The sequence below is a fragment of the Apus apus genome, chromosome 2, assembly GCF_020740795.1.
Source record: "Apus apus isolate bApuApu2 chromosome 2, bApuApu2.pri.cur, whole genome shotgun sequence".
In the NCBI taxonomy this organism is placed as follows: domain Eukaryota; kingdom Metazoa; phylum Chordata; class Aves; order Apodiformes; family Apodidae; genus Apus; species Apus apus.
In genome coordinates this window covers 137,748,737-137,776,143 of record NC_067283.1, presented here as the reverse complement: position 1 = coordinate 137,776,143, position 27,407 = coordinate 137,748,737, and the positions used below count along the sequence as shown (strand labels likewise).

The window sequence follows — 27,407 nt, the reverse complement described above, 5'->3', positions numbered from 1 at the left end:
AAGATGTCACTTACCTGTGCAAAGGGATAAACAATAATAATTTTAATATATCAGTTTCTTATTAAATAGGTACAAGCACTTTCACTTAATCTAGTCTGTGATATTCAAAAGGAGGAAAATAAAAAGATAATTACATTTATTAAATACAAGATGAAGGGTATTTATGCTTAGTCATTAGCTGGTAGAAGAATATAACTCAAGAACGATAATGCAGATTTTCTTGACTCTATTACAAATGCTTCTTCTCAGACAGTTCTCTTACTAAAAGTCTCCCCTAATCAACTGGCATGTCTACCTATTAATTCCTATATTCTCCACAATAAAAAAATGTTTCATTTGTAATCACTGTGGTTGTGCCACTACCATTCATTTATTGACATTAATAGTTTTTATCCAACATTTTGAAAGCCATTAAGGTACAAAAATGACAATATTAAATATTTACAATACCTTATTTTCCTTTCACAATTTCTACATATCCAGTTCTGCTATGTTTTCCACTTCCGTTCCTTTTCAAGAAGAAAGCTGACTATACAGTGAAGTTCTCAGCTGGAGTGTGCTGCAGACTGTAGACAGACTGTGCCACTCTCAGACTTTTGGGGCCAGATCTCTTAAGAACTGGTGAACAAGTTTTTCAGATCAAAGGTTACACTTCCAGTTTTGTAAATAATTAAAGTATTCCACTTCTTGGCACTGCACAGCTTTCATTCCACCAAACACAGCTGAACCTGAGGTGGATTTACCATAGCAGAAAAGGCTCATCCATGACTGTGGCCCCCAAAGATGACTGTTCATTAATTTTTCTCTCCCAGTCCTGTTTGGAAGAATGCTGACTGCAGACACACTCTGACTTTCCAGTTCTAAAGACCAACAAAACAAGTTCTACCGTTTTCCTTCCCAAATAGAACCAAATTCATAGTAAGCTGGGAAGCTACAAAATTAACTCTCGCAGAAGAAACAATTCTTAGCAGAAACGTTATTTTACAAAGTCAGTAAAAACTATAGAGAAAAAGAGATCACAGAATCATAGAACTATTCAGGTTGAAAAAGACCCTTGGGATCACCACGTCCAGCCATCACCCCTATTCTACAAAGCTCTCCCCTAAACCATATCCACCAACACCACATCCAAATGACCCTTAAACACACCCAGGGATGGTGACTCAACCACCTTCCTGGGCAGCCCATTCCAGTGCCTAAACACTCTTTCTGTGATTTTTTTTCCTAATGTCCAGTCTATACCTCCCCTGTTGCAGCTTGAAGCCATTTCCTCTTGTTCTGTCGCTAATTACCTGTGAAAAGAGACCAGCACCAACCTCTCTACAATGACCTTTCAGGCAGTTCTAGAGAGTGATGAGGTCTCCCCTCAGCCTCCTCTTCCTCAAACTAAACACTCCCAGCTCCTTCAAGAGTTCTTCATAAGATATATTCTCTACGCCCTTCACCAGCTTTGCTGCCCTCTTCTGTACTCGCTCCAGCACCTCAATATCTCTCTTGAATTCAGGTGCCCAAAACTGGACACAATACTCCACATGTGGCCTCACCAGGGCTGAGTACAGGGGGACTATCACCTCTCTACTTCTGCTGGTCACACTATTTCTAATACAAGTGAGAATGCCATTGGCTTTCCTGGCCACCTGGGCACACTACTGGCTCATATTCAGCCGCTTGTCAGTTAGAACCCCCAGGTCCTTTTCTGCCAGGCACTTCCCAGCCACACTTCCTCAAGCCTGTAGCATTGCCTGGGGTTGTTGTGGCCCAAGTGCAGGACCTGGCACTTGGCCTTGTTGAAGCCCAGACCATTAACGTTAGCCCAACGATCCAATCTATCCAAGTCTCTCTGTAGAGCCTCCATGTCCTCATGCAGATCAACACTCCTGCTTAGCTTGGTGTCATCTGCAAACTTACTGATGATATACTCTATGTCCTTATCAAGATCATCATTAAAGATGTTAAACAGAAATGGTCCCAACACCGAGCCCTGAGGAACACCACTTGTGACTGGCCCCCGCTGGATTTGACTCCATTGACCACCACTCTTTGGGCCCGACTGTCCAGCCAGTGCTTGATCCAACAGCTCGTGTGCTCATCCAGGCCATGAGCAGCCAGATTTTTTTTAATGAGAGTTCTATCAGGAACCATGTCAAATGCTTTTCGGAGGTCCAGACAGACAATATCCACAGCCTTTCCCTAACTATAAACTGAAACACAGAAGGATGGAAGTTGCAGAAACTGAAACAGGGCTTTGTTATTCTAAACATCACAATTTTTTTCCTGAAAATGTTGTCACAACTCAAGCTCATCATTTGTTACTTACCCAGCAGATACAGAGAACATTTTATATCTTCTTTCTCACAAAACCATTTGACATATTTAAGCACTGTTCTCATGCCTCCTCAATGCGCCTCTTTTTTAGGTCAAGCACCCCCTAGAATTCCATTTTTTTCTAGAGGTCCTGTTTTCTAGACTTTTGATCACCCTTCTTGCTAAAAATTGTGGATGCTCGAAGTTGGAGACAGTAATCCATGCAGAACTGAGTAAAACTGGAATCATTTATTACTTTACATATGGCAACACTGTGAAATTCATTAAGTTCATCTGATTTAAGATTTGACTAATAAATAAAAATAAAAAACACCTATTCCATCAATCATTTGTGGGATCAAAGGGTCTCTGACATTAAGGCTAGAACAGGCAGTCTGAGTTTTACCACCATCACCAGCTCACTGTCATGTACAAGTATAGGAAATACCGCAATTACTGTTACATCTCTGCTGCCCTCAGGCTAAGAGCTGGTGAGAATAAACCACGTTAGAAAACAAAATATGACCTTAAAAGGTGATATAACACAACTGCTAATGTTAGTAACAAGTTGGAAGAGATTTTAGTAGAATAAAATAGAGCATTTCAGTTGGAAGGGACCTACAACAATCATCTAGTCCAAGTCTGAACTACTCCCTTCTTTAGGCTGAAAAAATAAGATCTATTTTAATTTAAGACACCCCCTTTTTTAGAATGGAATGGACCTACAACAGTCATCTAGTCCAAGTGCCTGACCAATGCAGGGCTGACCCAGAGTTGAAGCATGTTATTAAGGGCACCGTGCAGTTGTCCAAGTGACAGGCTTGGGGCACCAACCACCTCTCTAGGAAGCCTGTTCCAGCGTTTGACCACCCTCTCAGGAAAGAAATGCTTCTGAATGTCCACTCTGAAGTCCCTGGGCACATCTTTGAACCATTCCCTTTATGACCTGCTACTGGATACCAGGGAGAGGAGACCAGCACCTCCTTCTCCCCTTCCCCTCCTCAGGAAGCTGTCGAGTGAGCCTTAAGGTCTCCTCCCAGCCCCCTTGTCTCCACACTAGACAAGCCCGAAGTCCTCAGGAGCTCCTCATAGGACATTCCTTCCAGCTCTGTACACCAGCTTTGCTGCCTCTTCTGGAGGCATTTGAGGACCTTCACATCCTTCTTAAACTGTGGGGCCCAGAACTGCACTCAGTGCTCAAGGTGAGGCTGCACCAACACTGAAGACAGCAGGACAATCACCTCTTTGGATGGGCTGGTGGTGCCGTGTTTGATGCCCCCAGGATGCAAGTTGCCCTGTGGCTCCCAGGGGGCTCCTCCTGAACCTGCTGCCGTCCAGCACCCCCAGATCCCTCTCTGCAGGGCTGCTCCCCAGCCCCTCCTCTCCCATTACACTTGTGCCTGCTGTTACTGCAGCTCAGGTGCACAGTCCAGGTGCTTTTGGGTGTGTTGCTAAATGTCACAGCCCAACGGTGCAATGTCCCCGGGTCCCTGCACAAGGCCTTTTTTGTCCCGCAGGAGAAGCAGCAGCATCTCCTGGCTTGGTCTCCCTGGCCAGGCTGGTGCTGGTGTCCCAAGTCCTGCACCCAAGCGGCTGCTGATTCCATGGCAGGGAAGCGGCCCGGAGCCGAGCCCTGCGGAGCAGCGATGGCGAGGGGCCAGGGGCAGCCGCAAAAAGGAGGTGTCAGGAGTGGGATTCGAACCCACGCCTCCAGGGGAGACTGCGACCTGAACGCAGCGCCTTAGACCGCTCGGCCATCCTGACGTGCGGGGCGCTGTCCGTGGTGCTGTGTGCCTGGAGCTGCGGCGGGGGGGGGGGGGGGGGGGGGGGGGGGGGGGGGGGTGGGGCTGCGTCGGACCCTTCTCGCCCAGGGAGCCTGAAATGCCAGACTGGGATCTGTCTTGTGTTCAGTGTAAAGGAACGGTAAGAGTCGATGTGAACTGGTACACGCGTCTGGTTCATTCTCTGAGTACCCGAGTGTTAGTGTTCTGAGAAAGAAGCAGGGACCACTGCACATACATCACATATACAATGCAGCAGAGCTTGCTGTGGACCAGCACCTCCAGATCCCCCTCTGCACAGCTGCTCTCCCTCCACTCCCAGTTTATACTTGTGGTCAGTGTCACTCCATCCTAACTGCAGAATCCAGCTTTGGACTTGTTAAAATTTGTGAGTACTGCAAAAAAATTAATAGATTATTTGTAAGATACTAAGTATTAATATGACTCCTTTGAGTATATAAAAACAGGTCTCAGATCATACATTGTTGGAAGCAACAGCACAAAGGGCTTATCCTATCCCATTTTTTTTATTAATAAAACATAGGAATATTATTTTGGTATTTAGAACAATAGCCTATGAAAATCACACATGGCATCCAACTCCTCCCAGCAGAAAGCTAAATGAGGGAATTACAAATCTTTATATAAACACTTGAGCCTGTTTACTGTTTAAATGAAGGTTCCTTCATTCACCGAAGATGGTGAATACCTATGGCTGCAAGAGATTTACAGCACCGCAGCAAAGAGATTACAAAAGGTCTAATCAATGCAAAGATGTTTAAGGAAGATTTATTTTACTTTTAATAGACAGTCTATGATTTGTTTAAATTACTTCAGAAATGTCAAGTTTCTCTTCTGAGTTTTTCACATCAAAAAAGAGCAGGGAAGGAGTTTTACATGTGGTTACTTTACTAGCCAAAATCTGACAAGGAAATTTTGATGCTTTTCAGAGACACAATACAAGAGCTGGAGAGCTGTCTTTTGGCAGCTAGTGGTACAATATCTCACCAAATCTCTGCCTGTCTGTCAAAGGTACAGGATTTATGGTCTGAATGAAAGGCAAAAAAAACCCCAAACAAACAAAAAAACTCACACAAAAAACCCTACTGTTTGGAAGGTTTTCGTATTCTTAGGTGGCCTCAGTGGGGGCAAAATAAAGGGTCCATCATGGGATTCAGGTTACTGCTACAGACATGCACAGTCCTCCCTGAAATATGTGCCATTATCTTGATGTCCAGTAGAAATAACCACGGATTCTCCAGAATCAAGTATTTTCCTCTGAAATGCAAGTGACCATGCCTGAAGTTGGAACCTGAAATACTAACATGCTGCCTGCAGGACAGGTACAGAGAGTGTATAACCTGACACAAGGGCAGTGATCTGCAAGAGACTCAGAAACTTTATTATGTAAGGGAAGAATGAAATCTAAAAGCAAAACAAAACCAAAACAACAACAAAAAACCACAAACCATACTAGGCAAATCAGGCTTATTGAGATGCCTTATTACTAATTTATTTTTGCTGCTGTCATTCTTTTGGAGTTTATATTTTGGAGCTCCCTAGTGGGCTTATATATAAGAGGAAAACAAAATAGCAGAGTTAGATGACTACATGCTTCTTCAGTTTAGCTCTCAGAATCTTAACTGTGACAGAATGTTCTATTATCCACCTTGAAATAAAAATTTTCAGAAGAAACCGTAAGTTAGATTTTAACATATTTATTTAATGTTTCACTTTGGAAAGCTCTTTGCCTTAAATCCACAATAACAATGATTCCACACAAAAAATGTGGAATGGGTACCCTGAGACACACCTATTTGAATCTATCAATTTACACCTTTTTTTGCATGAATAATTAGACATAGGCTTATGTAGCAGGGTGCTCCATCTCTCAATATGCCTGCCTCAGTTCACTTTTATGATTCAACTGCTTTTTGCCTTTCATTTTGCAGGCCCTGGCCTGCAGTGAAAGCTTCCCATGAGAAGGGAAACGGCCTAGCAAACTCTGAGCTGGTAACAACCTTGAAAGGTATAAACAGAGGGCCAAGTGATGTGCAAAACACCAGCTGCTCTTCGGTGTTGAAGAACATAGAGCTCAACCAGCCACGCTTAGGCCTGAAATGGAGATAAAGTAATAGCAAATAGATGAGCAAAAGAGTTTGCTTGGTGGGAACAAGGACTTCATGGTTTTTCCACTGTTTTCTTTTTATTTTCCAATGAGAGATGCCAGAGGTATGGCTAATGGTTAAATGATAGCAGTCAATTCACTTTATTCTATAAAAGCCTGGTCCCATTTTTAATCGGAGAGATCTCCGTACACTTGCCCTGGGAAGTTGCTGGACCTTCTCTCCTCTAGCGGGGACACCTGCCAGAGAGACTGATTCTCGGGAAGAGAAATATTACTCATTCACCGCCATTTATTTACTAACAAATAGCAAACTTAACATAATAATCTTCATTATTAAGTTTAAGATTTTAAGATCCTTTAAAGATGGTGGCTGATGTTCTAGACCTAGCATGGTATTTGATAATAAATTGCCAGCATTTTAGTGGTTAACCTTTGTTGTTTGATTTAATTATAAGTAGTAAAATTCACTGCTAATATGCCCTTTGAATTCAAACTGCACTTCTGTTCTTATGTCCCAATTTCCCTACACTCTTACTACACCTATGCCTCTTGTCCAGAATAATTAAAACCCCCAACATTGTATGCAGTAAATTTTGATTACTGCATATACATATTGTCTGTCATCCCTCCTGTCTGGGACAACTTACATTTCCTAACATGCTGTTAACTCATGAATCCCAGTCTCAGCACAGCAGCTTGGAAGATGGCCCTCTGTCTTCCAGATATGCCAAACACAGCTGATTGTTCAGCAGAGTTTTGGAGAGGGCTGCCAAGATGCTAGTTAGCCCTACTGAGGACCAGGCGACTGCCAAACTAGCTTCAAACATATGACCTGCAACTTCTTTTTTCTGGGATGTTTTTCAGGGAGAGGTTATCACAAGAAGTCAGACTCTCATATGTATTGGTTCTGTCACATCCTTTAGAAGCAGCTAAATACAGCATCCTTTGGTTTATTTTGTCTGGGAGAAGAAATCAAAGTCTAATCAATGAGAATTCTGGATCAGCTTGAATTCATGAGCAGTTTGGAGCAGCCATGAACAAGTCAAGATACTAAAATAAATTTTTAAGTCAATGAGGGGTGGGCAGTGAACAAAAAAAAAATATTTTCCAAGCTACACAGAGAAGAATAAACAAACATTTTCGCTCCACTCCTCCCAACTTGCAAATAATTTCTTCTCACCTGTTAGTAAAATTAATTGTGATAGTGGTTACTTTGTACACAACGAAGTGTAGCACTTTTTCCTTACTTAAGATTTTGTAATTTATTTCACCAGCTAAGAATAAGTAACAAAACTGAGACTCAATCTATTATTAAGATCTTTCATGTAGGTCTCCTGGGACGCACAGTCAGCAACTCAGAAGTGAAGTCAAGAAGGATGTCATTGCCCTTGGGCAGCCAACATTTATCACAGCAGGCAGCCTGTATTGTCCACCGTGCTGTAATAGTTTCTCAGTAGGGAAAGCAGCGTGTAGGAGCATGATGACGTGCAAGATAATGCCTAAAAACACAAAACTGCGTTAGAGATAGTTGGAAGTGAGTGTTTACAGTGACAGCAGAAGGGAAGAAAGGAAAAATGAGTTCTCTTGTAAGTCCCCAACACTGGTAAACACTTTACAGTCTGTAGGATGTTCAGGGTCATTACTTGCTTACCTCTCTTCTACATATTTCTCCTGAATTCTGCCACTTATGACATCTTATTTCCAAAAAAAAAAAAAAAGAAAAAAAAAGAACTGGACATACCCAGGAAACACCTAGGTCTTAAACATACTGCAAAGTGCTTCCCAGTTCCTTATACAATAGGCAGATCAATCATTATTATCACTGAATTTGGTCTCTTCAATCAATTGTCAAGAGAAGTCCCATGGGACAGAATACTAGATGGTAAAGGGGCTCAAGATAGTTGGTCAGTATTCAAGGACCACTTTTTCCAAGCTCAGGATCAGAGCATCCCAGTGGGTAGGAAATGAAGCAAAGGAGCCAAAAGACCCACATGATTAAACAAGGAACTGCTGGGCAACTCAAGTGGAAGAAGAGAACCTATGGATCATGGAAGGAGGGGCTGGCCACTTGGGAGGAATATAGGACTGTTGTCAGAGGATGTAGGGAGGCAATTAGGAAAGCTAAGGCCTCCTTGGAGCTTAATCTTGCAAGTGAGGTCAAGGACAATAGAAAGAGCTTCTTCAAATACATTGCAGATAGAACTAACACTAGAGGCAATACAGGCCCACTGCTGAATGAGGTGGGTGCCCTGGTGACAGAGGATATAAAGAAGGCAGAGGTACTGAATGTCTCCTTTGCCTCTGTCTTTACTGCTGCAGACTCTCTGCTGGAGCCCCAGATCCCTAAAGCCCCAGAAGGAGTCAGGATGAAGGAGAAGTTTGCTTTGGTAGATGAAGATTAGGTTAGGGATCAGTTAAGCAATCAGGACATCCATAAATCGATGGGTCCGGATGGAATACACCCACAGGTGCTGAGGGAGCTGGCAGATGTCATTGCCAGGCCAGTCTCCATCATCTTTGGTAAAAACAGGAGCAGTTGTCATTCTACCACACTAAGAGCAGATTAAGTGAAGGAGTAAAACACCTGAAGGCAAGACCCAAAATCTCTTCTTTGATGGTTTCACATGCAGAAGTCCCAGTCAGTGCTTTCAGGAATGCAAGAGGCATGAAGCCAAGTAGGTGGGAGACAGATGCTTCAGTCTCCTATAGAGCAGCTCAATTATGCTTTACAGACTATCTGCCTGCTAACTGCAAGAAGCAATATACCAGGACATGATGTGCTGCATGGCCCTTTCACAGTGGTGACATGTTCCCCAATATTAGGGCCTAACCATCTTCTTTGGGAAGATGCAGGAGTCTGTAAAGTGTGAAGAAATACAGAAGCTCCTAAAAATATTTGGGAGACTCCACAAATCAACTAATATAAAGTCAACTAAAATCTGTTCAGGTAAAGATGTTACCCAGTCATCTGCTGTTTGGTCAGCTTTAAGTATACTTTTGCTTAAAAAAAAAAAACTACTGCAAATGGATTACTTCTTTATGAGTGGTGGGCATTGGCTGCAACCAGCATTTCTGAGTAACACACACTGACTAGCTACTTGTTTCTGGATTTGGGATTTATGAATAATGAGGTGAAAAGGTCATGTAAAAGGAAAAAAAGTTGCTGCAGAGCAGCAGTTTCATCCATAGTCATCATTACACTATTGCTCCGCAGCCACAACACAGGGATCAAGTGCCAATACTCTGAATGGGCACAAAATACAAAAATCCCTCCAGGCACTCAACTTCCCATAGCAAATGCAACAGGAATACCATCACTGCACTGACGGACTGAGCACTGTTGACACAAGTACAGACAGGATTGACAGGGCATGAAAGTAGGCCTAGGAAAATGCAAAAAGATGTTACCTGTGAAATCTGGCCCTATTTTCTCAAAAAAATGGGAACTTTATTACCCGACCTCTCACTTCTTCTAGTCAGCTTAATCTCTGAAATAAAAAGACATGCAAGAGAACTTCTGAGGATGAAAAGTCTCACACATTCCCACTGAGTAAGTTCTGTTTGGTGCTTTCTGTGAGAGAAAGTGAAGACACAAGCCACTGGATTGAAAAATATTGCTGTGGCATTTAAAAATATTAATAATTTTAATTCTTTTCAAGTACCTTATTAGAAAACCAATCTACTTGATGTTGCTTCAATCTTCAAAATGTTTTGCTTTCAAGCAATTATAATATAATATAGTCATATTGCCTCTCAAGACAGTTTCTCATGAGAAACCCAATTAACACTCAGCACTTTAAAGAGGTAGTTATTAAGAGTTTGGCATTCATCTTTTCTTATCCAGTCAAATTATGAACACAATCTATTTTGCATAATAAAAACAAGAACAGCAAGTAATAGAAAGACAACACGTCCAGCAGGGGAACCCTTAAATACAGCTTCCTATTAATCAATTTATTTCAGACAGTGGCTTCTAAGCAGCACAAGTGTATGTGCACTGTGTGGCCATACAAATAACAGGAGTGGAAAAACTGGATGCTCTAATTCTTAAAGGATGCTGATCACCAAGGATTAAAAGTCTTGCATAAGAACATGAAAACAGCACTAGGTCTTCAGCTACGGGATAATGCAGTTATTTGAGAAACTTATGGCAGAAAGATCTGGCTTCCACTTTTTTTTGGTGCAATTTAGGTAATGGGGAAATTGTGTTTTGCTCTTCTAAAGCTATGATGATGAAGCACAGCCACAATGAACAAGGTCAACAGCTGCATCTGTTTACAAACAGTCAGATTATGAATCTGCTAACTTGAGATCCTGAAAGCTCCTTACCAAGTCAGATTAACATGGAGTTTCTGTTTATCATCCTGACACAGCTGAAGAACCTCACCTCTAAAGATTACAAATGGATCCCTGCTATCAATACTGTAAATTTCAATGAAAGCTCTCTGCCAGTTTCCTGAATTTACAGCAAAACTTGTACAATATTGCCAAACAAACTACATAGAATTCACAACTCATCTGAATATATCAATTACCATCTCATCAGTTGGCAAAATGGATTCCAAAAGGTTGAAACCTGCAGCACACGTATATACACAAAGCAGAATTGAAACCCCCTGTGTCCAGCAATGAATGAACTTGAACAGAACCCCCACATTTAAACACTTAAAATTTAGAGCAGCACATACCCCTCTTATGGCTTTTTATGCTGATTTTCATTTTAAGTAGCTCAGGACTAAGTATATGTAGCAAACTCCAGTGACACAAGTAGATTGCCTCGATTGCCCCATCTGTCTCCCTACTGCAGAGTGTTGCCACAGGCCTGCCTTATAAGAAGCAGTGACTACTATCTGCAAGCATATTTGCTTTCATCAGGAACCCCATTTTGCAGCAAATGCTGTTTTTCACAGCTCTGGGTATGGTTTATAGAACTGACATCCTTCCTTTCACTAAGATTTAAATTAAGGGGGCAGAAACTGATAGAAATTAAACACTCAGTATCTACATATAAACAGAACTTGAGAAAAATGCTAGTTTACATATTAATTACTCTTTCTAATCCCTCAGTCTACCCCTGGGTTAGAGAACGAAAACCAGCAATGTTAAGCCATGCTGGTTTATGAACACACACATTCTCTACCTTGTCCCAAAGGAGCAAGGAGGAATGGGATAGAAAAGAATGGATTAATTTCAGTACATATTGACTTTGGCTTTGGTATGTTTAGAAATACGAGCTATAACAGCAAAAAAATTGCCCAGATGGCAAGCAATGGTACCTGAATGCAATCTGCAACCACATTGGCAGAAGCATGCTCTGGATCTACATCTTCTCCCAGAGGCCCCAGAAACTGCAACCCTAGAAATTAAAATCTCTCAAAGAGCGGTTAGGTGGATGAGTGGGTATGTCGGGGTTGAAATCTCTGGAAAATAAAGATTGCTCAGCAGAAGCATGCTGGATCATCTCCCCTGAGACTGGGAGGAAAGAGAGGAAAGTCACACAGAATCTACAGCGTATCAGATTTTGTCTCTGGTAAGTCTTATCTTTAAAACGAATATATTCTAATTCACTTTTACATGTATAAGGCCTCATTATTGTATTTTGCAGCAGCCAGAGACAAGGAAAGACTAGGAATAAGAAGAGATCATTCTTCCTGCAAAGACAGTCTTACCTTATATTACCTTACGAATCAAAACAAAAACCAAAATTAAAAATGGCACCTGGTAAAACTGTCTCTAAGATGCTGCTGAGGAAGGTCCTTTTTTGCCTTTTCTCAACCATGCATTTTCCTAAGTTTTCTTTCCCATATGAAATTATGCTGCTGGGCTTTTTTTGTTAATTAGAAACAAGGTCTCAAGACTAATCTAGCAACAACATAAGAAACTATTCCCTCCAAGAATACTTCACACTGATCCTCTGTTATATGACAGGAATTTGAAATACTGGGGAAAACTGCTTACAAAAGGCTGCCTCTAAAATACCTACTTTCAAATTCTGCATTGACACAATACTTCATCTGATCGTTAAACTGCAATTAAAAGAAAAATAACATTGAAATCTTCCCATTCATATTAAACTATAATTTGCAAGTAGTATACGCAACATGATCTAAGGAATTTGCAAGAAATCTAGGTCAGAGCAATTTTTTTAATTAGACCTTATGAAAGAAAAAAAACTAAGAAAATAGATGAATCCACTCAAGATAAACATGCTTGAGAGACAAAGTCACCAATGTGCTCAAAACTGTAACAAATAGGACATAAAACACTCTGAAAGCATATGGTCACATCTAAATATACTAAAAAAGATTTCAGAAGAAGTCACTCCTTATTTAACAAACAACTGCTCAAATCAGTCCCACTCCAAAACAACTTCACAGCAGGCTGCACCACTATCACCTTTCAGATCAATACCTTTCCCAAATGGAATTTTTAACTTGAGGAATAACAAGTAGCATGAAAACTTGCAGCCAAAAGTATCCCCACTCAAAACTGAACACAAGGAGCAGCACAGACATGAGAAGAATGTTTAAGGCTGCAGTAACCACCCCTAAATACTTGCTCCTCCTAAAACATTCTTCAATTTAAGCAGTTGGAAGGACATTGTACGATGAATGACTCAAGATACCAACATCAGCCCCATTCACTGAAACACAGGCAACAAAATCCTAAGGAAACGTGGTATCACAAGCCCAGAGCTGGATTTAAAACAAAGCAAAAAAGAAAAAACCCTACCACAGCTCCTAACAAAAGCCTGTAAAAATCAGTTCAGCACTTGTACATAGAAATTTGTTTCAATCAAAGAGAAAAATCAGACTGACTTCACAGAAGGTAGCTTCTTGACTCATTTAAACTGATGTCATAAAGTCACTCTCCAGAAGAAATTAAACTATAAAGCCAATTAAAATTCACCACTTCAGTAATGAAACAGCATGCAGGTTTACTTTGTCTAATGAGAGAAAATGTGAAACACACTGACAAGGAAGTAATTGAGTAAGAACTACAGCACTTTCAAAAAGGAGGCACAACATTCACATTTGAGATCTTGGGAAACGTAAGATATGCAACTGGAGAAATTCAAAAACAGGCTACATCAATTCAAAAAGGATCAATGTAAAATGTCTCACTGGAAAATTGCTCAGCTAGTTAGCATGCTTCTAACATCTACCAATATTGTGGCCAAACACTCAAGAATGAGTCCTTGCTTTTAATTTTCCTGTAACATGAACATAAACAGAAGTTACAGTGAGAGAATGAAGCTACTTGTTCTGTCACAAAATATGAATGCAAAAGTTGCCATTTTCAAACTAAGGCTGAAAAATTAACACACAGTATTTGCAGAGGCTGATTTTTAACAAAATAAGGTTATGTGTCAAGTAGCTACTTCTCATGGATGGACAAAAAGACAGACACCTTCATAGGGCGATTCAAGAGCAGAGGTCTAATTTAGCTATTAGCGAGGTAATATGGCAATTTAACAATGAAGCCTTGTGTATAATGTGTTGTGGCATGCAGCTTGGTCTGAGTTCAGTAGTCCTAAACACACACTGCTCTGACTAGCTTCAGTAAAGGTCAAAGCACTTTTGAACTTCCAAAAAATCAGTAGGAATTTAGCATTGTAGAAAACCAAGCATAACAATGACTGAATTCAGTTTCACTTATGAAAAGCTTAATGCCCCAAGATCTGTAACTGCAAAAATGTATCAGCACCAGCAGTCTACTCCACTTTGGCCTTCCATTGCAAGAGAGTAGCCAACAATATCATTCTTTTATTGTGATTTTTTTTTTTTTTTTCCCCTGGCCAATTACACATTTAGCATAAGACAGGAGCTAGAAGCACTACACATACTCTTAAGCCATTATGTTATGCTTTTACTGCAATGGATGCAACCCAACATTAGACTTTTCTTACTTTGAAGATAATTTATGCCATGATATTTAAATTTTCTTAAAGCCCTAATTCATACCTTGTGATGCTTTAATTTCACTAAAAATTCAAAAGAGAAATGGTCTCATTTTTTTGATTTTTCAAAAAAGACAAACTATTAACTCTTAATATTGCTTTCTGAACATTAATATACTTTACCAATCATGTTTTTGGAAATCAATCCTTAAAAATTACTTGGAACTGAAAACAGTATGGAAACAGAGAAGAGACTAAAATAAACTTTGATGGATTCAGAGGCATTTGCATTATAAAAATCAAAGTGCAAGAAGTGCTGAATAACAGCAAAAGGTAATTGAAAAAACAAATGTCAGAGATAAACCTCATGGGAAAACATAATGAAACGGCAAGCACTTCAATTTTAAGATGGATCTGGGATTGTCAATTTGTCAGTGTTGATAATACCATTAAATCAAGAAAGAAGTGGTGAAACATACAGTGCCTGTATTAGAGGCTTCACTTGCAGAGTTTTAAGATTTCTAAATCCTCACATGGACATTTCAACTACAATAGAGAAGAACAAAATTGGACCTAATTGCACTTTTGTTAATAAAGTCAGATAATTAATCTTTTTCTAATTAAAACTTAGAATTTATTTAAATTTTTCCTAACTTTTTTCTTAAAAAACATGTATTTTAGTTGCTTCTTAATGTTCCAACTTTTTGTTTTGCAAGCCATTGCTACTATGGAAATTTTTTAAATGTATTTCTATATGAAATATATATTAAATATAAGTAATTCCTTAGTTTTTATTATTAAATTCCACTTTGTATACAATGATACCAATAATAACAGGGCTGATTGCTCAAATGCTATTAAAATGACACTGGAAATGCAGTCCACTGTTGAGAAGCGTGGTTTTTAGGATTACAAGAATAGAATTTGAATCAAGCTTGAAAGAAGACATCATTTATTTGATACTTGTCCATTTCCACTTAAACAGCATCTTAAAAATCTTTAATTCCTCACTCCAAACTAGGGGAGATCATCTCTTTCACTTCAGTACCACACTTTATTACAGACCACTGAATGAATGTAACAAACCTGCCTGCTTTACAGGGCTGCTCTCAGCAGGTTAAAACGGGAGGTGACCAGTATGGGAACTCCCTAGATCTCATTAGCTAAGAAGGATTTTTTACATACTCTGTCGGTTCCAGGTGGAAGTCCAAAGGAGAGTCTACATGTGCTTCATCCTCAAGCTTAGCACCTCCCTTCTTTTTTTAGCTAAGAGCTTATCTTATTACTCTTCTTAGCTGTGATCTCCACATAGAACCAGAGAACATCAACATTGCAAAAGGTACAGGCAGCACACAGGAAACAGTCAACTCAAATACCCTCTTGTGCCTCTCCAACACCTAACAGGGCTCTGCTGTTACTGTTTGGCTTTGTGCATCCCCTTAATGTAGAATCACACTGCTGCTTCCCTCTTATTTCAGGTAAAAATTACACAGTTTAGTAACTAACCCCACACCTATGTTTTTGGGAAACCCGTACTGCTTTGGTAAATTACAGTTAATTTGTTCTTCTGCCTGGCATCATGCACACTAGTTTTCCACCATCTTCTGATAAAAAATTCAAGCTTTCTATATTTATGCATAAATGGTGCCCTCTGCTCTGTTTCAGGTATTACATCATGATGAACACAAGCATTTTACACATAAGCTCAGGCTGCCTGCATTAGGCATTTTTTTTCAGCAATATTCAACTGTGGCACATCCGAGGTGATTCAGGGCATAAGAGGAGTGAGTGACAGAGTATGTTCTTACCAACATGACAACTTCACCACTATCCCAACAGAATACACAAGGGCACAAATCAACTTTAGCACACTGCAAATTCAAGCATATATGGAGATGCTTAAGGACAAGACAGAAGCAACAGAACACTACCAAATAACTGAAAACAAATTTCAATACTTGTCAGAAGTTACTTATATAATGTTGCTGTAGGCTTAGATCCTCCAATCACACAAAAAACTCACTACCACTACTACAGCATCATCAGAGAGGCAATTGCCTGCACCAATGTAATGACAACAGCTACTGAGTCACAGAGGAGAATCTGGCCCATGCTGATACATTCTGCTGAGCACCTACAAAAAAAATGACTGTGCTGATAGCATTAAGTAAGAACTATGACCACGGAATTATAAACATTGATACTGTCTCCACAATACGAAATTCATCCTTTGTATGGCATACAGCAAAGCGAAAAAATTAACACCTTAAAAAGACAACAAACAATTCAACAACAGAAGATTCTATCTATTCATTTTTATTTGGGTCACTCAACATATAAGCCAGTATCAACCAAAAGATCTGAACTTTGAACTGCAATGTTTCAAGGTGACTCCTTTTGAAACATAAACAGGATTTTAGCAGGAATTAAATTAATTGGAAGAGAATGAAGAGGGCTTTGCTCTGTTCTTATAATCCGTTTATTTTACTGGCAAGCACAGCAGAGCTACTTGAATTCACAATGCAAAGCAACAACACAATATACTATTTTGTAAAAATTTAAGCAAGTTACTTTTATTCCCACATCTGGCTTAACACCCTGCAAAGAACAAACTTGAGTCATTTGTTCCTAACCATCCTGCAACTGAAGTAAGTCAAGGATTTGTATCCCAGAGCCAGTGTCCTCTGACTGCTCTACACACCACCAATACGTTTTATGCCCATTCTGTCCACTGTAGTGGACAGCACTTAGGGAAAAGTCACATGTAAAAAATACAGTAAAATCAGTGGTGCCGCATCAGAGAAAGCTTTGCTGCTTTTTTTTTTTTTTTTAATCAGTTTAAAGGCATAGAACACAAATTTGTACCCTTGGTAGCATGCATGTCCAGTCCATTGCAGATTAGTTTCATGCTACCAATTAGCCAGAAAGTAAAGAACAAAAAATACATATCGACTTGAATTTATTAAATACAAATATAAACATGTAATGTTTGCCTCCTTATTGATGAACAGAAGGTAGGAATATTCTCCACACATGGTCAAAACCTGCTAGCAAAACTGTCTGACCCTTCACTAACCTATGAGAAGAATCAATCTTTCACTACCTGTTAATTCATAGAGCTGATTAAAGGAAAATTATCCATCATCTTCCATATGTTAAAATCAGTCAGTAAAAGTCTGTCTCTCACGTCTCTGTTCTAGACTCCAGACCCTGCTGAAGTAGCTCTTACAGGGAAGGGTTAAATTTCTTTGTTTATACAAGGATGTATTGTTGCTCCATAGAGTTTTACTTGGTTTAGGTTATAAATTAATAGTAAAGACTTCTAACAGTAACATCTGTTAAGAGGAAAGCATTAAAACTAGAACTTCCAAACAGAGATAACTTGCGCAAGGAGAAAAAATACCACTAGCTTAAGCATGAATTTCAGTGTAGTAGTGCTCTTACCAGATGAAGCTACAGTCTCTATAATCTCCAATCCCAAACAATTAGTTAAGAACTTCATTTAAACTTGGAATTAAATGTTCTTCTTGTAGCTCACCTTTAAGCAACTGTACTTAACGTCATGCTTTATGTGACTGGGCTCACAAATTGCTACAATTTTCAAAGCACTCTCCTAGGAGTCTCACAGAAACAAGTTTTTTTGCATCAGCATTTTTTACAAAAAAAAAAGAAGTGTAATAATTAGCATGACATATTAGCAATACTAACACCGTACCCGTAACATCTAAAGACTTAAAAAAAGAAAAGCATGAAGAGGCAGGTTAGATTATTTACTTGGGAGCAGGGGACAGGAGAGTGGGGAAGAAGTTTTGAGTCAAATGGTCACTTCAGATCCTTTGTGGGGATTCTTAATTAGGAGTCATGCGCTCTTAGAAACACATGAATTCAGAGTCAAAGTTCATGCAAAGTCAGGTACATATATTTTATGGATCTGTAAGATTTCACTGTATTCCTCATAAGTGTCCTTGCACAGCTCAATAGCTGTGTGTTTGAAGAGAGCATCTTAGAGGGTTATAGCCTGAAGTCCTTCAGGAATAATGTTGCATTTCTAGCCCAAGATCAAGAAGTGCGTGATTAGTCTGGTTTCTATGGAGAAAATACTTCATTTTATCTGTCTTTATCTACCAGAGAAGTATGGTTAGCAATGCACCAGGAACTGACTAAAAGATTCAATGAGAACTGTTATTCAGTTACATATATCTTAAGCATCAACAAATTTGCAGGCTTCAGATGTGCTGTAGCCCAGAAATGGTAAAAATCATTAATTTATCATAATTCAATTTTTATTAAATGGAATGGGATTCTTCCCAAACAAGGACACATGACAAAACACTAGTGGTTTAAAATTGCAACAGTCCAGAACTCCAAACAAACTTGAGTAATTTAATCCCGGCATGGAAACTGAATGCTTGATAAACTGAAATTTGCATGGTGCCACTGTGTAAGCACTGTGGTGTAAAATTTCAGGTACAAGCATCTGGAAAACTACAAGTTGCTTATACCAGCTTCACTGTTTCACACCACTTCAGTCTGTATTTTTGCAGGTTGGTACAATTTATATTAATTTCCCCATCAAAAAATCATTATCTTCATTTTTTTCCAACTATTATTTAAAATCCTTCTAATAATCATGCACTTACACAAAGTGTCCTGACTCACATGCATTAAAGCATACTGATGACTGCTTTTGTCCTCACAGATGTATAAACCTGGTTCACTTCAGCAACTATGAATTAATTCACCTTGACAATTTTGCAAACCTTTGGAAAAAAAGATACTGTTAATTAAAGCTAACTTCTACTACCTAAAGAGGTGTGCATTTGGTAAAGTAAAAATAGAAAACTGATCTACATCATGACTTGGTATTAGAAGGAAGTGAAATTAAAACAGGATTGCTTTTTAAGAGGTTTTATTTTTAATTTTTATTCCTACTACTCTTTGATTCACTCAGATAGCAAAAGGGAAAGGTACTTTTGCAATTTTGGGTTGTAATTACAGTAACTGGGATGTAAAATTAGGAAGCAGAAAGCTAATACAAGAATTTAGAAGAAACTGCATGTTTCATGGAGCTAGAATTCCTCCTTATCAATGCTAACTTTCAGATTTCCTCAAGATCTCATTCATTTCAGCTGAAGAAAGCCCCACAGGTTCCAACCACTGCTCCCTTGTGTTGCTCAAAGGAGGTCACATGGGCTAACATTCAATTATTCCTTTGGGGAATTGGTCTCTACTGCCCATTACCACATCATCTTACAGAACTTTTGCCTTTGGGTACATCTGAAAAACAAAAGTTGTCCAAAGTGACTGAGGCCATAAAAAGGGATCTGAAAGAGCAGTAACAAGTTTGCCTTCTGCCCATGCTCCAGTTTTAGGACATGTCTGATAACTGGGGAAAACAAAATGGTAGAGGCATTTGAGGAAAATACATAAAGAGAAGCAACAGTATCTTTTCTGGGTATTCTCAGTACAGGGGTATATTTGTAATACCTACCCTTTTAAGCTTCAGTGAGATCAAGCCTTACCTCTAAGTACCCTCACTCAAAACGTACTGCAATACTGGCTAAGAGCATGAATAGGACATGGTGGCAGAACGGCCCTGAGACAAATGGTGCTCCCTGTGCCAAAATAGATACACAGATAAGTCTCTGTTTAAATTTCATGACCACATTGTTCTGTTGCCAAACACCGTAAGCTCCATCCAGACATGCAGCTTCCACACCTAGGGAACTCCATCTGCTGCCACCATCACTATGTTCACCCATTTTGCAGACCCTTGCTAGTGCTGTTGCACACAATGTACACATATATTAGTCTTCCAGCAGACAAGTCACATAATTGTGATGCATAAAGCCTTTATGTCCTTCATGGAGCATAAGGAAAAGTATCACACTCACCAAAACCAAAACCACCTTAATCTTCTCTGAGGACATCCTAATTCAGAAGGCTGGCTGCAGTTAGATGAGGACTTCAGCAGGTACCAACCTCTCATGTACTACCGCTGCTATTTTCACCAAGTCAAGAGCTACAGGTCACCAAGTGTCTAAACAGTATTCTCAAAGACAATACATAAACAGCTTTATACAGTTTTCACCTATGTGTTCACACAGCATTTCTTTCCACTAAGACTGCTTCAATACTCAGAGAGCAGGAATGACACTATTTACCAAGTTAACAGCTAAGGTATCCACTGTCTAACCTGATCAGAGTTGTTCAGTCCATGGCCTTACGGTACTCGACTTAAGCTCTGCTAGGATGCCAGAAGTATTAATTTCCTCATGAGCCTCTCCAAGGTGATCATCACTACACCATTACAGTATTTAGCCAACATTAATTATCATATCATGCTATGTTGTGCAGCTAGTATTGTCTTCATTTTTGACACACAGACCTGAAGTAGAGACCAAAATTAAATAGAAGTCTTCATTTACTTTGGATATCCAGGCATTTTAAGTCCCACGAGAGTCAGAAATACAAGTTTACAATAATAAGTAAGAGAAATAGTTAAGAGGTTGTAGGGAAGCAGAACAATGAGGCACAATACCCTTAATAATGAGCTTGCCTGAATTACAACTGAACAGGAAGACCAGGAAACTCAATTCCTTCTGGACTCTGTAAAGGTTTACCCTCACAAGACATGGACTCTACTACTTGCACATCTTCCCAGTCGCCCAGTGCCATTCTCATCTTCCCTCAGCCCCATGCCATCACCATTCCCTGACAACCTCATCCTTAGTTCTGCTTTTCAGTGCAACTTACATCAAGATTTTATCCAGGCAGCTCATCCAAGTCCTAACCTGATACAAAGCCAAGACCTTATCACTCATGGATCCCAGCTCCAAAGACAACTTTTTTTGCCTCATCACTTCATCAGGATGCTTGCTCATAAGGTTACCTGAACTGCAGGCACATCCCAGTGCCTCAAAGCTTTAAGGACCTTAAGACCACAAATAACATATAAAAAAATTTAACTTCCTTCAATAATTTCTTCTGCAGCTCTCGTCTATGGCAAAGAGGAAATGCTGGGTAAGTCCTGCTTAGATGTGAGTACACGGACTCAGCTGAAACCAAGTTGTGCCCTCTTGGACCCCTGAACTCAGGGACATTCCACATGGAAAGCTGTGCCTGCAGGTACTCTCAGATGCAATGCAGCACAGCAATGCTGCTACTGCTTCACATCCCACGCTTCAGGTACAGCCTGAGGATAAAGCAAGTACAAGGTTACACTGGGAAGGTACATGAAGCTGCTATTATAGCAGGGACGCCTGAGAAAAATCATGTATTTGGGTCTTCAGATTTGATAATTAACAGTTTAATTTGAAGATAAACATAAAACACACTTTAATTCTGTAAAAACAGCTGGCCCTCTAAAACAAGCAAATATACACACACTTCACTGTAGAGAGCTTACACTAGGAATACATAACATACAGGCACACAGTGGGAAGTAGTAAATACAAAAATCAATTGAGCAGTGAAGCTTTAATTTTTTTCCTCTTCAAAACTTTCTTCACAATTTCTTACACACAGCTATCCCACTGTTTCCATTCTAGAAGTGTCAAGTCCTTCACTGCTTGCGGTAAAACTTCTTGATGCACCAAAAATTTGGGTTATAAGCTTTCAGGTGAGGTAGACCTTAGTGAAAAAACTAAGGGGGAAAAAAAGCAGGTATGACAGTTTGCATATGGAAAAAAATTTCACAGTCAAGTGTTCCACATGGACCACATGCTACTATCATCCTTTCTGGTATACGGAAAACGCATGCAAAGAAAGACAAAATTTATTTTTGCCATGGTGATATAATAAAGGCAACAGAGGGTAGGAGTGGGACTTCTATCAGTGGTTTAAGACCACACTTAAAATTAGTTTAATTTTAAAAAAATATTCAGGCAGAAAGTACCACAAGGGGCTTGAGGTTTCATCTAGAAGTGAGTTTGACTACTAACTAATTAGTATTAGTCCTATGGCCATAACATTTCATTGCAGTTAGTGTTCATACTAACTCAAGCAAAGAGAAGAAAAATTAATATATAGTCATAATCCCAGAGAAAATTATTGAAAACCCAGAGAGACTAATGATAAAATACCAAAGGAGAATTAAGGCCAGAAGAAACAAACATATTTTCTTTCCCATCATATCTGTGTTCCTTGCAATTGCTGTTTGTAGTCCTGAATATGAGCTGTTTCCTTCTCTAAAGGGGATTTAAAAGCTGTTACAGATTCTCTTTCAGAAGCTACAGAAGCTGTGACAATAATTAATAATATTGGAATGTGCCTGTATCAACAACATTGATGTCCTGGCTCTCCAGTGCAAAAAAAACATAAGACAACTTGGAATTCAACTGCCAGAGATTCAGATGACTGAATAGATTAGGTTTACATCAACAGTATATAAATATCAATTTCTGAAATATAACAGTATTAATAATTTAAAATGAAAAGTACTATAAATACAACATTTTAGTATATCCTGTATTATTTATGAAATATGGAGGTGATTTATTACTAAGCTCTTGTACAGCTATGGTTATATTTATGATTATGGAATAACTAATAATGTATTTGCTGTTATTTTAGAAGGTCTCTCCACGGAATCTGGTTGCCACACCTTGGGGGAAAGAAAGTTCTGACTACAGTATCAAAGTAGTACTTAAGTGAATTATGCTTTACCTATGAATTTGTTTCCCATCTATACATCCCAAAAGAATTTTATACAAAGGAGAATGGGAGAAAAATTATTATTCTTTTCCTTCTTCCACATCTCAAATTTAGATTAAAATTAACAGGAATTGTATACATCAAGTATCTAGAAAGAAGAAGCATATCAACACATTCTTGTATTCACACAGCATTTTTTTTCCCTCCAAATTTGGTGGGTTAATGGGCAAGACCACCCACTGATGACAGAAAAGATGGTTCCTAGTATACTGTCCCAATGGCTGCAAGAACACCTTCCAAAACCAAAGTGTGCACAAATAGTATTATCAAAGTACACTACCAAGAAGCACTTTGTCTTCCAGAGGTATCCCTGTAATTTGCTCCCTTGAGTCTGCTACAGAACTGCTACAGCTTTATATGCTCTGTAAGATACACTGTAAGTCCATGATTGCACAGATGTCAACTGTGCCTTCACCGGGACACAAGTGATATGCTCCCTTTGGACACTGATTCCTGAAGAACATGTAAACTGTAACAATGGATCTTGCACGCCTAAGGCTCTTAATCACAGATGAACAAAGTTCCTCTCCTTCCACACAAAACGGTCTTGCTTTTGCTAACATCAGCTTAAGCTCTGTCTAGAGTGTTCCAAATCTCCTCTTTCATCCACCTTTCTGTTTATCACTGATAGATTTACTAGCAAAGTATTAAACAACTTCACAGTTAAAGATTTCTTTATGTTCTCTCCCTCCTACTAAGGCACTGGGTTTTTTTGCCCAAATGATTTCATTTGTGTGTGAAAATACTGCACCTGCAGGACATGTACTGCATTCAGGATGCAGTAGGTCTAACTTTCAAGTGACAGAAAAAGGAGTAACTGTCTAGTTTCAAAAATGAAACAGGACTGAAAATAGATAAACATCAAAAGATTTTATAAGTTCAGTCTTATCAACAGGTCTTCATCAATCTCTATGTACTTTCACAGGAAAACTATAGGACAATGTGTAGCTCTTTGAACAGGCAGATAGTCAAATCTGATAGCTGGAATTTGAATAAAAACAATGCCAAGCTAAAACTAAAATATTAATAGCAAACAGGCTAATTAATTACTGGAAAGCTCACAATGGATTTGGAAGCATTCCCAAGTGTCAAGAAGGGTTTACTCCATATTTTTAAATTAATAGTAACCTTTTTTCTAAGTGGTAAGTCTCATTCAACCAAGAATTTGCTCAACAGAATCCACCAGTTTCTATCATACGGGTTTTATGACGTACATGGCTGTGCTGGGGGAATTCCCTTGTCCCTTCATAGGTTTTAAGTCATAAGTTTTAATGTTAACTCTCCTTTTCACATCAGTTAGTCAGGCTGCCAATGCTGATTAACTTTACTGCTGAGTAAGTACTTTGTTACTTCACCTCTGATGTTGGAGGGAGTAGAGCAGGAAGAAAGAAGGGCTAGTGGTGATGTTGAAAAAAGTCTCCTATCATGTAAAACAAAAGGGTCACAGAAGCCTACCAGAAATATATAAATTGGCCTAGACTTACCAGTCCAGCTGAAAATCAACTGGGTCCAGCAAAAAGAAAACAGAGACTGGTATACCTTTCATAGCCTTGAGCTATTTTAAGAGAAATTCACACAAATTCTCTCTGGCTTTTTCTTCGTCTCCAAACCCTACTACAGGCAGTCAAGTAACAAAAAATAGCAAACACTCCTTCTATGTCTGTTTTGCTAAGGCAGTGTAAGAAAGCAGGAACAGGAGGTCATCACTTGCTTCAATGTGCAATTGAAAGATACAGGCAGTAACATTAAGTACAGGAGGAAATTACTAATTGTACTGCTGCGGCCACAGATAAAGCTCTGTGACAGAGGCCTTTGCACAGTCTTAAAGATTTTGATGTCTGATCAAATAACTTCCTGTCTCAGGAACTATATGACATATCCATCCATAATGCACCTTGAGATATCCAGGAGATACCTTCCCTATATCTATGTCTAATCTTCAAGAAAACTGGTAGGAGCAGATGCTAGAATAAAGGGTAATTTACAGCTCACTGCTGCAGTATGCCATGCAAGCATCTGTTCCTGGCACAAACCACCACTGATGAAATTAAGACAGCAGTGTGTTTTTCAAACACTTGAAGGTCTTCTCCAGGAGTTTTGGGACACATGCAGTTCTTCACCTATCCCAAACTGCTCCTTCTGCCTCTGATGGTAACAGTTCACACACCAAAGACAGACACCCTACCTTGGCAAGTATCTGCTGTGGTAGACAAGACAGCCATGCAAAATTTAAGTAAACAGCTCCATTAAACAAAAGCATCAGTATCTCCTGCATGAACCCATTCAGGAACATGTATCGATCTCGTGCTAACCTGACACCCAACCATGCTTGTCAACAGTTAACTGTTTGCTTCTCTGTTGTCACTTCCCACTTGTTTCAATAGCATGCTTAATTTCATGTTTCTGCTATAGTAACTTCAGAAACAGCAGCTCACTAAGGGAGAAGAAGAAATAAGTTACAGTAGCTCATCAACAAAAACAAATCATAAGAGACCTTCCTGTGAATTAACAGCTGACAGGTAATTCTGACAATCCTAGACTATTGCCTTCAGCTATCAGCCTTAGAAAATAATAACTTCCCTGTAAAAATTTAAAAGGGCATTACTAATAGGGTTTGGGGGCTTGGGGGGGGAGGGAGGAGGAGAGTGTTTAAATAAATTAAAAAAAAAATTAGTTCAATTTAAAGAATTTTTACGTCTCTTCCCATAGTTCAGTTATTCCCTGAAGTCCTGGGGGGATGAGTATATATGATTTCCTATAATGTGCGATGACACAGTTTATTAAAAAAAAGAAAAACACAGAAGATATTTCCTAGATTAAGCAAATAACAAAGCATTAGAGAATGTTCAAGGCAAGACATGCATGAAGATGAGAAAGAAGATTACTTACTTTTTTCTGCCTGAAGAGAAAAAGACTATGTGCAAACCCTGCATCTGCTAACTAGACATTCCCAAACACTTAATAATAAGTAACCCCACTGCCACTCAAATAATTTACTGATTTCTGGCAGTTGAGCTCAAACCTGAACATAGACAAAGAATCAACTGAGACTCTACAGGAATTATAGGACAGCACATATTTCAAGGATGTGCTTATATGCTCTATAAGTGTATCTTTTGACTATCAAAGAATGCTTATTTGGTTAGGATGCTGAAGTAATTCATTTAATCTGTATGACTCTGGAACTATAAGTATTAAAATGTCATAAGAGTAAAACGCAACACAAATAATTAAATAAATTATTACTCAAAGAGCATAAGGAAAGGCATTTTTAACCCTCAGGCTTTGAAAGATTCTGGTACTTTGAATAATTTCATTTTTTAAAATACCTGGTATTATTCCAGCTCAAATTTAACTACAGGAGAAAAACAGCAGGTTGTCATGCACAAAAATTTCCCTCCTTATTTTTCACTATGCTGTCAACACAGGCAACACAGCTGTTCTTTCTTGTTGCATTCTCTTGTGGTGCAGCAGGCAAAAGGCACCTACTCAAGAATTCATTTTTTCCCCATTAGTATATACTCATAAAAATGGAACTGACAGGACAGCAGTTTATTCATGCATAAGTCAGATCTCAATCACACACACGGCCTGGCTTTCAGAAATCCACAGATCAACCCCTACTGATGGGGCGGGGTGCGAGGGTGACTTACTGGAGGGCGGTTGTTTCATCTGGGAGAGAAGAGTTGCAGAGGCATGGAAACAATCATACAGCAGTCTTCCTGTCTCCACTGCAATAACACTAATTAACAGAATCAAGATATACACAGTAGGGATGGCAAGTTCTGGGTCTTTAACTACTTTAAAACATGTCTAAATTTTTATGAGTCTTGACATGCAGACATGTAAGTTTATACAAATATTCATCTCTGAGTACTCCACCAAATCTAAGTGCAAAGATAACAATGCCTATACGAGTGTCAAAAGACAGGTCAGTGAGAATACCTACTGGAATGGTCTAACAAAAATTAAGACTGACTGTCCACCAAGAGCACCTTTACTGCCCCTCTCTCAGTCCAATTCTTTCACCAGTGACAAGATAAGCAGCAGAATTTTCTTAAGTGATGCTCAGCTTCACAGAAAGCTCCTCAAACTCCCCTTCTTTATTAACTTATTATTTTAATTAGATGGCTGTCTTAATACAACTTTGCAAACAGCAACAAGCCTCCACTGACTAGGAAAGCAGTTTCCAAAACCTCTCCTCATTTCAGAGCACATGAAAATAAATTAACGAAAACATGCTGCTTTCAACACTAAGTGAAGCACTTCACATTCCCTCGTAACAGTAATAAACACTTTTCAAACCGACTTTACGTGTGGAAGGAACAACGACAGAATAAGCATTTTAAAAATTATTAACAAAACCCCATTTTCAGAGAGAAAAAACCTCGGGGCACAGTTTGGTATTCGGTTGCTCCTGACAGGTAAGTTAAAACCCTGCACCCCTACTGAACTAAAAGAACACCCTGAATAAACTGTCACACGAGGGAGCAAAAGCGTGTGCCGTTACAGCTTCTCTCAGCAAACACTTTCTTTCCTACGGTACCATCTGCTAAACCAGAAACTCCTTTGGACGCCA

General features: G+C 39.2%; 1 protein-coding gene and 1 non-coding gene across 5 annotated transcripts in view; both read right to left on the bottom strand.

Annotated features, from left to right (window-relative positions):
* The window catches only part of OXR1 (oxidation resistance 1), a 270,959-nt gene extending 244,396 nt beyond the window's left edge, over positions 1–26,563 (bottom strand). For 2 of the 4 annotated variants that reach the window (XM_051609269.1, XM_051609272.1), the window contains exon 1: positions 26,482–26,562. In XM_051609269.1, the coding sequence (XP_051465229.1) occupies positions 26,482–26,500 (19 nt within the window). In that variant the 5' untranslated portion in view covers positions 26,501–26,562. Of the gene's footprint in view, positions 1–450; positions 551–26,481 lie in introns of those variants that run through there. The other 2 variants (XM_051609265.1, XM_051609270.1) reach the window with 2 other exon arrangements.
* TRNAL-CAG (transfer RNA leucine (anticodon CAG)) lies at positions 3,986–4,068 on the bottom strand. Its single transcript has one exon. It is a non-coding gene; the product is annotated as a tRNA-Leu (tRNA).
* Positions 26,564–27,407: the final 844 nt, after the last annotated feature.